Source organism: Momordica charantia, assembly GCF_013281855.1.
Source record: "Momordica charantia cultivar OHB3-1 chromosome 8 unlocalized genomic scaffold, Mcharantia_2.0 BLBB01000008.1, whole genome shotgun sequence".
NCBI classification, from domain to species: Eukaryota; Viridiplantae; Streptophyta; class Magnoliopsida; order Cucurbitales; family Cucurbitaceae; genus Momordica; species Momordica charantia.
This window is the reverse complement of record NW_028275166.1, coordinates 3,813,906-3,824,528: the sequence shown is the minus strand read 5'-3', so window position 1 is coordinate 3,824,528 and position 10,623 is coordinate 3,813,906. Positions and strand designations below refer to the sequence as shown.

Below are 10,623 nucleotides of genomic sequence, written 5' to 3'. Positions count from 1 at the left end.
CGTAGCTAAAGATAATTGAACACAGAAGTGAAGCGTTTTCTCCAAGACATTATATTATTTTCAAAATAGTTCCTATTTGTCTTCAAACTTATTCCAAAAAATTATAATATTCACACCAAAATTATACAAATTTGTGATAAACTTAGAAAGCTATAATCCAAATTTATATTTATTGTATTATTGTTCAAATAATTCTCAAACAAAGCCTTAAAATTAAAGGTGAAATGATTGTAAAACTTCACCCCTTCATAAGTTGAAGAGCATGCACTATCACTAAATCCAACAATGTGAGCTTGCTCTTGATTATCGAACATGCTAAGTTAGCTAGAAATTCAACATGGTGAGATAGCTACAACTCCCTGTAAAGATTGAAGTCTCATGCTCTGATCAATAACTCGTAGACGTTACTATTATTATCGACACCAACACGCTTCAACATTTCAAAACTTCTGCGGCTCCCCAAGAATTCGATCCTTTTGAAAGCTGTATAACCAGATTCTGTTGTTTCTCTACTGCAGTAAACTGACCGAAGTCGGTCAGCGTGCCTCGAGTCAGTGTGAATCGCCATCTCGACTTCGTGATATGACATGTTCTCCTGCCAGTGAGAGCAGAACGCTTCTTGTAAGAAGAATTAACCCACTTCCATACTGATGAACATGCTGTATATTTACATATGAAAAGAATTTAACTCGGAGGAAAGAATTTACTTTCGTAGGAATACCTCATAGAATGCATATATATGATCCAGAATTTGCAAACATGTGAACCCATTTTCGCTAAAGAAAGTCCTCGAAGATGGACCCATCTCGGAGAATCGATCCACTGGAAACAGTATGGTCATGTAATGGTTTTTGGATACAACTTCAGATTTCTCACTGCAAGTGAAGATGGTAAAAATTTAGAAAATGCAGTTGCTGTCCCGGGTTCAACATTGGTCAAACTATAAGGTCACATGAATTGTTTTGAGGAAACCAATCGAATGCATTGATCTCAAACCGTATAAGTGATCCGACCTTTCACTGAGCGGACGAGTTAAGTTAGAAAATGAAGCTTCTGATTCCTTGCCATCCCCAGTTGCATCAAAGAACTCTGGAGTATGATGCTCACTAACACCTTCACTACTGAAAGTGTCTGTGTAAATAGAAGCAGATGAACTTGGCTCAGATATTGACCAGCAGATTGAATCCAAAAGGCTACTTGGGGTTAATGGACGTATTGGGTTTTGACATGTCTGTAAAAGAAGATAACAAACCAATAAATGCCATATTTCTCTTCAATACTGCAGTCAATTATCCTATGGAAAATTTCCATTTTAAGCCATGTCAATATAGATTTTCAATTCAGAGACTCATCAAAGTGATGTAGAAAACAATCAACAAGTCCTTGAGAAGTACAATCAAACATAAATAACACACAAACGTAGTAAGGCCCCAAATAAAATTCAAATGAGGAACAACCTGCATTCGACAACCACGACGTTTCCTAACGCCGAGTTTAGCATTTGAAATAATCTGCTCGCGTTCTGCCTGGGTTGCCCTACTCCTAAAAGTTCCAGCATCTTCTGTTTGCCTATGTACTGTCTGTAGATGACAAATAATAACAATTAAAATACTAATTAACAATATTCTACAGATGTCACAAGTTATTTCTTACTGCATTATAGGTGCAAAAAAACTGGGTTAGGAGGTTCATCAAGTGTTTGCATCAAGTGTTTAGTGACTGGAGTTGATTTTAGTGTGTTCATCTTACTGCATCAAGTGTTTGCATGATGCAGTATCTGAGAACAACGTGTGTGATTTTCCTCTTTATGAATTTTTTGGCTAAATATGTGTTGTAGTCCTTAATGTTCGGAAGTTTTCCAATGTAGTCCCATAGTTTAAGAATTTTTAGTTTAGCTCCTCACTGTTGGTGAATGTTAAAATTAGCTGATAATAAAATTACATTACATAATACTTTGTGAATTTGTGAAAATTTAGAAGAGAAAATATCGAGGGAAGAAAACTCGAAATTTCTACAGTTTAGAGAGGGAATTATAAACTTTCCTCGTCTAAATTTCACCAATTCACTAAATATTATTTTTAGTAAGTTTATCGTCAGCCAATTTTAATATTTACCAATGATGAGATACTAAATTGAAAAATGTTAAAACATAAAGGACTAAATGAAATATTTTAAATAATAGGGACTAAATTGAAAAGACTCTCCAATATTAGGAACTAAAACATGTTTCTAGCCTTATTTTTTTTTATAACAGGACTTTTCCGGCTGCTTAATGGCTCCTGTGTAGGGTAAATTCAATCATTTAAATTAAACATTTACTCTGCCAGCCAGATTACTGCACTATCATGGTTCAGTATTAATACGGTGTTGAAGCATGCTTACTGAGATTATGTTAGAATAATTGTAATTATGAACTCCCTCCATATAGCAGGAAACCTTATCGATGGCAGAGATATTTGGTTAGTCACATCAAAATTACTAACAAAGATAGTTCCACGTTATATACTGCTCAGCAATATAAGGATTAGAGTAAGAAGTCGAATGCACCTCGATATAATTTTCGGCACAAAAATCTTCAAGTGTTGAACTAATCTGTCGAGCCAAGTCAGCAGACATGTGAATAAGTCTTTGCGCACGTTTTTCCTTCACCGTTTTCAGAATCCAGAGTGGCTGAGAGATTGTCAGATGAATCTCAGTGAAGCTAGAAGATAAAAAATCAACATGTAGTCTCAAAATAAAGATAAATTTTTTCGTGGGGTAGCTAGGGCAGTCAAGGGTTTTTTTTAAACAAGATATGAAAATTTTATTGATAAATGAATAGGGCGGTCAAGTTATCTGATACCATTGCAGGCCAGACATGATACAAAGACAGCAAAACCCCATAGTCCATATATATTTGAAAATTTCCTGACTCTAAGAAAATTCCACCATTAAGTAACATAGAAAGAAGGATTCAGATTTGATGAACATTGAATACAAAAAATAAAACACTACTTACTGTAACTAAGTTGCTAGAGTGGCCAAGATATCGATATATGGAAGTCCTTTCACAAACAACATGAGTTGTGCTGCAACCAGCAAACCATTGATCCACAAGTGAGGCACCAGCTCCCTTAGCAGCCTCGATAACCTACAAAAATTATGGAAACAAATTCCTCATGTGTAGCCTGCAAACTAACAATACCAACATCACCAGTGTGGAGTTCCATAATACTCGTGAAGCCTATCTTTATCATGCACCAATAGGCAATAGTTACTTCTGTGGCGTTAGAGCTATACAACCATGGTGCTTCTAAATTTCTAACAAGATTACCTTATGTCGCAACTCTGGTGAAATGTCTGTATCAATATACATGGATTGACTGGAGAGAATAGAGTCCATTCTTCTATCGTGATCTCCCTTAGGTAACATTAAATGTGATTCTCCTATTGTACCATTTTGCTCAACTACATGAATGCCCACTGGAAGGCAGGAGTTTCCATCACCACTGGACCCTACTAGTTGGTTCAATTCATCCAGGCGTTTACTATTTTCTCCAAGACTCTTGATATTATAAAGAGACTCGCTAAGTCTTACTGCAACAGATTAAAACAGTCATATTTCTGCTGCAAATTCACTCAAATAGAAAATTACAGTAACGCTAGTAACTGCATATGCTTATGCCACCTTATAATGTTATAGATTAACGTGAAACGTATAAAGCAATACAAATAAGGTAAAAAACCTACAAGTATCTCTACCAATACAAAAGAAATGAATAAAAAGGAAAACCTACAGCCTTCCAATAGAAATATATGAGAAAACAATCCTGATTTGTAGGATTGCTCTCAAACTTTCAATAACATCATTATATTGAACCTCCATCTAAATCTATTGAGTTTTATCTTAATCATTAATCTCATGTACTATAGTTAAAGAAAATACTGGACGATCTGCACTGAGACATAGGCAATTTATATATGATCCCACATACTATAGACACCCTCCTCTCCGTGGAAAAGCTTCTCTCATTTCAAAATCACATTAAAGAAATCTAACATTAACAAGGATATATGTGTTTATGGTTGACACAAGATCTAACATAGTTAAATAGAAGTTATAAGATTTTGAGAATCCATTTAAAAAGAAAGGTAAATACTGTATTTAGCATTTATGATAATGATTTGAGTATGGAATTTAATGCCCTTTGCAGAGAGCTGTAGTACATGAGAACAAAATTTTAAGAATAAACAAAAAATATCATAACCAGTTACAGCACTCAACATTAAATACTACATTGCTAGTTCTTACCATTTCTCCGTACGCTATCTACAAACCAGCCAAGAGTGACAATAAAGAGCCCATTTCTTGATCCATGCTTAAAAGCATGCTCAAATTTGCGTCCACCTAAACTGTAGTAACTGTCAAGGCATTCATGCCAGCATTGACTTTCAAGAATACCCCATATATTGAAAACAATGTTATATCCAAGTCTGATGATAAAATACTCGCTTAAAACTATGGAATTTCTACCACTTAGACAAAATTATAGGACATCCACGTGAAATAGGATCAGAAAGTATAAAAATATAGATATAATACATTTCTTTATGAGAAACAATTAAATAAGAAAAGAGTTCTGAAAGAAGAGGGAAGGACAAAAAATCCAAATCCAAGCTGCCACAAGAGGAAAATCTCAAATTGGTCTCAGATGCCTTAATTAACACCTCACAAAATCTTAATAAATATGCATTTTTTTTTCTAATTAACCTTGACAACAAGATCAGGCAATTTACTACAAGATAAGTAGGGTTCACGAAAATGTTACCATAGGGGTTAAAATATCCCAACAATATCATATGAAAACAAGAAACAAAGTTCAATACATCCAAGAGAAGCTAAAGGATATTTGAACCACCAAATGGCTACATTGTGGATGCAAATTGGGGCTGTAATGTCCACCTAACCTCTCCGTAGCTTCCTTAACTTGTTTCCTTGCTTCTGCAGAATATGATGCAAATTATTGACAGTTGAAGCAAAAACTTATTCAAAGAAAAATGTAAAGCCCACAATTCAACGATTTTTTTTTTTTTTTTTTGGGGGGGGGATAAAAGACATACTTAGATTTAAAACAGTTTAAAACAGCTCAAAAAAGAGAATACAGCCTAAGGGCAGAGGGTTGAGGAAACCCTCTCCAAGCACCAAACGATTCTTCAAATCTTCATCCCATAAAACTTGAGCAGATAGTTTAACAACGCTTCTTTGCATGGAAACTACCCATATGACTGGCTTAATTGATTAAGCAAGCTCAAAATCATTAGCGTTCTCATCAAATTAGCATGCAATGGAAATCATCCATTCAAAAAGGAGAAAAAGCACCTTTGGAGGAATTTCGTTTGAGCTTTTTTATGGGTCACTTGGCAAGAGCGGAATCACAGAATTTTCAAAGGAAAGGAACTTACTTTTCACCCTTTTTTTGACGCTAATGCTCTCCTCTTTTCCATTACTATAGCTACGCTTCTCTTTTATCCAATTGGAGATCTTTTATATAACTCCTTTGGATTGGAGTTTTCCCAAATTTTATAATTTCATATGATCAATGAATTTCTTATCCAGAAAAAAAAAATTATCAGGCAACCAGTTTCTGATTAACTCCATAGAGCAATTACCATCTAAACAACGAAACTAACAGAGTAGAAGCAGAAGATTCAATCTAATACACAAAACCAATAGCGAGCACAAAAAATGACAATGTTGAAGAAAAGATTTTATGGTATACATCCACACCTTTGGATAAACCAGTAACGCAAATTACGAGTCCAGAAAAGGGACCGGTTAACCGAGTTTTCACCGGTTCAGACCTTAAAGACGGTGAAGCGGGAGACATGGACTCAAGCTGTTGCAGGCCTCCCAATGACGATAACGGCGATGAGAACCCAAAAAGCAGCCTAGAACAACCTTTACTGCTAACCACTTCGACCGTACGACCTCCCATAACCACCACCACCACCACCACCACCACTCAGCTTACTGCAAAACCTCAAAACAGAACAGTTTCGGAAAAGTTCAACCCTAGAACGACAAAAAGGGTAAAGCACAAGACAACGACTAAGAAGAATGGAGATTAGAGAATATACCCATCACATGAAACTTAAAACCGTGCACATTTTGAGAAAGGGCGTCGAAGAACAGGCAAAAGAAACCGGAAAAGTAAAATTCGTTCAAAGGCGGGAAAATCTTTTGAAACATAAGAAAGCGTAATCCGGAACCAGGAACCAGAATTGACATGAAAAGAAGGTTTCGGAAGATTTGACCGAATCAAAAGAACTGATTCTCAGAAATGGAAAAGGCAAAAGGAAACTTTAATTGGGGAAGAGAGGAATCAAAAAGAAAAGCAAAACAGAGGTCGAAAAGAACGAAATCAGGGAATTTAAAAACAAAATGTGAATTTTTAAGAGTAATCCAAGTTTCTTCTTTAGACGCAAAAGCGAACTTTCTTGAACGAAGCGATGAGCTTTGAGAGTGGAGTAGTGGTACTGCTACTGGTGGCGTTCTTGGTGGCGTTCAAATGGAAAAGCAAATCAATTTTAAATTGTTTGTTTTTCCTGCTAAATTGGCAGCCCTTCGTGTTGGGAGTTGGGATCCTCGTGTCATTTCCAAATTTGTTTTCGAGATGTTTGGTATCCATAAATGAGGAGGGAGTAGGGATGTTAACGGGGACGGGCAGTGGACGGTTAACTTCCCATCCCCACCCCCGATTTAATTCCCAACGAAATTTCTCATTTTTTTAAAATTATTTTTCAATAAATATTTTTTTAAAGAAATTTTTACTTAGTAGGGTTGTAATTCTCTCAAATATATATATTAGGTGGCGGATAGTGAAGAATACATGATTTTCTTAATACATATATGTATAAAAAAAATATGATATAATTACTTTAGTATGGGCGTATATATAGATACATATTAAAAAAATTGACGCGGGGCAAGGAGGAGGAACCCATTTAAGTGGAATTAGGGGAGTGGACGGGATCTCATGGGAAAAATGAAGAGAATTTTGTAAATTCATTTAAGTTTAATTTGTATTATTTTCTATTTTAGTTGTTAAAGTTTATAAAAGATAATTATTTTAATTGTTGTTATTAATTCTACGCTAATTCTACAAGTCTCGAACATTTTTTTTTTCTTTTCAGAAAGTGCGATCTTAAACTTACTATTAAACACAATTATCACATTTCTTGCTATTTTGATTAAATTCTATTGTATTAAAAGTTTGAATGGATAATAAAAAAATTTTCTTGGAGTTCAGGATTTAAAATTGATTTTCTTTTTACTCATTTACATGTGTCACGTTATCTTTTTGGACTCCTTTTCATTTTTTTAATTAAGATTGAATTTAACTTGAGTAACTTTAAAAACAAGTATTTTCAGAGCCAACTTAGAGTTGGGACAGCACTTGCTTGATTCGAAATTCAATAATTAAAATGACTATTTGAAAAAAAAAAACAATAAACATAAAATATGTTGCACATCCTTTATAAATGTTCAAGCTATAATAAAGCTTTGAGTAACTTAAGTTACTAGATTTGTGTGGCTTATATCACTCCATTCAATTGAATGATCGGTAACTTATAAAAGTGTATAAAGTGAGTTTAGGATGACTTTTGAAACGATGAAAAACACTTTTCAAAATTTTCACGGTCCATGATTCTAAAAACATTTCAAACCATTTTTTTCGTTGATTATCTCAAACCTACTATAAGTCTAAAAAGCAGGTTTCAAACTTTCGTGTAGCTCGTGAAACCAATAAACTCACAAAAACTCGAACTCAATTTTTTTTCATGAGTTAATGACTCAAATGCCCCCTTAAACTTTAGAGAAAGAGCGACGGTGGCTGAAGGCTGTGGCATGGTCCCAAGTCCTTTGCCTAAATTAGTGCTTCTATATTGGATCTTGTAATGTGATGTATGCTAAATGGGGACACATACAGTTGTGATTTGTGTTAAAAGTAGACCATACGTATGATGATTTTAGACGTGAATAGCCAACCAACTACCCACTTGAGGAATTTTAAATATCCCAAATAGACTTCTCACACATTGGGAACAACCTTTCAAATTTGATGGGTGTTGAATCAGACAAATAGAGTCAAATCTATAGAGATTGATCATTAATTTGTTTATCAAAATAAAATTGGGAAGTTTTTGAAAAATTGTTGTAGATAAGAGATAAAGAAGTTTGGGTAATAATTGTAGGAATAAATCATTGATTCAAAGATAAATTTTCTTATCTTCTTAGATTGATTATGATTATTGGGAAGAGCTAGCAACCTATTTCTTGTGGGTGGTCTAGAGGGATAGAGAGCTACGGTGGTTGGAGTTGAGAATTTGAACCAAAATGATTTCGTTTAGGTAAGAAGTTCCAATCATGTAATTGTCAAATTGACTTTGGTTTGATCATTTGGAAAATTTATTCTAAAGCTCCACAAACGGCTAACAAAAACTGATGATATCTTTCCCTATTTTCACGCATTGAATTAAAAATAATGGTTCGATTTCAATTGGCCCAAAATGATGCTCTAAAGATTTGGATGAATTATCTTGAAATTAGGAAAAAAAAAATAAAGAACAAGAATAAAAGGGTTGACTTCCACCATGCCAAATGCCCTTCAGCAAATTTGAAAGCAAACAAATCTATTTTCAATACATTGCATCTACTGCTAAGATTCTTCAGTTTGGACATGAAAATGACAATATTCAATCAGTCTAGCAGCAAATGACCAATTAATTTAGGTCATAATCCACCCTCAAACAACCTGTACCTACTTCTCGATCACAGGTTTCAAGAAACAAAAAAAAGGAAATATATGTATATTATTTTTTGGTTAAAAATCACTTTTGGTGTTTTATTGAAGCAACGAGTTAGTTTCAGAAGTTTAATTTGTAACGATTTAGTTCCTATATTTTCAAATTTGTAATAATTTAATCTCTGAACTTTAGCATATAACAATTTAATCCACGTAGTTCAAAATTTGTAACGATGTAGTCCCTATCGTGAAAAATGTGTGCGACCAAATATGTACATAAACTGCTAAATCTTAAATTGTTATATAATAAAAATAGAAGCTTAATTTTGATAAGATTTTTTACGACAGAAACTAAATTGTTACATACTAAAGTTTAAGGACTGAATTATTATAAATTAAAAAAAATACAAAGATTAAATCGTTACAAATTAAAATTCAAGAATTAAATCACTACTTCAATCAAATTATAGGGAGCAAAATGAGCCAAACATATTTTTTAACCTAAATTTTTATCTTGTTTTCTTCGACTTGCCAAAAAGGAGTATCTATTTAGTTATTCTTCTACTTGAAATACCGTAGCTAACTTTTTAGTTAAGCTAGAACTAGGAAGAGTGTGGCTAAAAGTAAAACAGCCCACGCAGATTCAATAATAACTAAATAAGCCTATCTTAAAGTAATTGTAATTGAGACTCTAGTCGCCTCAGCCACCACAAAATAAAAAGAAAGAAAAGTAGCGTAGCTGTCCTTGTGTAAACTGTCAGCGAAAAACAAAAAGATGATTAAAGATATAGGATAAATGCTTATTTGGTAACGTTTTTGTTTCTTGTTTCTGTTTTTTTTTTTGTAAAGAAAAATAAATTGCTTAACCCCAACATCCATGAATTCAAGTACGATAAGAAAGAAATTATTTTTATTTATTTTTTGAAACAAATTAGAAACAGAAAGAAGAAACTTGTTTTAGTTGTTCCCAAAATTTCTATGTAATTTTGAAAATGTTCTAAAAAAGGAGAAATAATAAACATTTAAAAAGAATGAAAACAAAAAATAAAAAACGATAACGTTACCAAACGGACCCGAAGCTATCGATCTCCAAAAATGCTATAAAAGCAACTCAAATGTGCTTTCTTGAACTTTGTAGTTCTAATTTTTCCAATGGATAAAACTTCGTCTAGCTAAACCTATCAGCCTGCTGTCTCTCAACTATGGTTCTTCCGAGGATTTCCTTGATTTGAAATCGTTTTTCTAAATAAATAATAATAATAATTCTTCATGTCCAGGCAATGTAACATCAAATCAATGTCAATATCCTAATTAATAAATTGAAAAACTATGCTAAATAGAAAATGGCAGTTTAAACGTACTTTGGAACTTAACAAGGAAGTCATCCATGGCAGTTGTGTGTGGTATGTAACAGAGAAATGAAACAAGAGGAAAGATTATCTATACCTTGCCACAGAGGGGATATTGTGCTCCTGGTCCTGCCAATCAATGAAGCATGATCTTCGAGTACACGTCTATCTCACGGTTCTCCTGTTTGAGCCACCCCCATTAAATAAGGATCAGAACACAAATTTAAATAGAAAAAGCGGTATAACTAGTAATAGAGAGACAAGACACCCATCAGTCTGTAAGATTTCATGGAAAGCAATACTACTTCCAACTTTAGCCATGGGGTGTCAATGAGGTGATAACCGTGATAAATCTCACCAAAAAGCTTGATGGAAAAGAACTCACGGGCTTCAAGATCATCCATATGCTTTTCCACAAGTTTCCTGTGAATATCTGTTTTGGGCCTGTGAATAACCTGATAAAATTTTATAACGATCCAACTCCCATA

General features: G+C 33.9%; 1 protein-coding gene across 3 annotated transcripts; it reads right to left on the bottom strand.

The window, feature by feature from the left end:
• Positions 1–151: 151 nt before the first annotated feature.
• LOC111004985 (BRCT domain DNA repair protein) lies at positions 152–10,510 on the bottom strand. Of its 3 annotated transcripts, XM_088127458.1 has the most exons (12): positions 10,494–10,510; positions 10,233–10,316; positions 5,768–6,010; positions 4,890–4,981; positions 4,292–4,394; positions 3,314–3,576; positions 2,999–3,130; positions 2,548–2,670; positions 1,458–1,580; positions 1,014–1,231; positions 722–875; positions 152–595 (listed from the first exon to the last, which is right to left on the bottom strand). In XM_088127458.1, exons 3-12 carry the CDS (start codon positions 5,973–5,975, stop codon positions 377–379), a joined length of 1,635 nt encoding a protein of 544 aa, XP_087983584.1. In that variant the 5' UTR covers positions 5,976–6,010; positions 10,233–10,316; positions 10,494–10,510; the 3' UTR covers positions 152–376. The 3 variants fall into 3 exon arrangements, with proteins under 3 accessions (XP_087983584.1, XP_087983585.1, XP_022132014.1); XM_088127459.1 differs by lacking the exon at positions 10,494–10,510 and having other exon boundaries at positions 10,233–10,365; XM_022276322.2 differs by lacking the exons at positions 10,233–10,316; positions 10,494–10,510 and adding an exon at positions 6,118–6,720.
• Positions 10,511–10,623: the final 113 nt, after the last annotated feature.

What these genes read in the sequence shown, in the direction of transcription:
- LOC111004985 (XM_088127458.1), bottom strand. Translation starts at nt 5,975, where the DNA reads ATGGGAGGTCGTACGGTCGAAGTGGTTAGCAGTAAAGGTTGTTCTAGG. An exon ending in GTAGCCATTTGGTGGTTCAA is followed by an intron (nt 4,395 to 4,889) that starts ATATCCTTTAGC and finishes GACAGTTACTAC; the next exon opens with AGTTTAGGTGGACGCAAATT. An exon ending in ATATATATGCATTCTATGAG is followed by an intron (nt 596 to 721) that starts GTATTCCTACGA and finishes TCTCACTGGCAG; the next exon opens with GAGAACATGTCATATCACGA.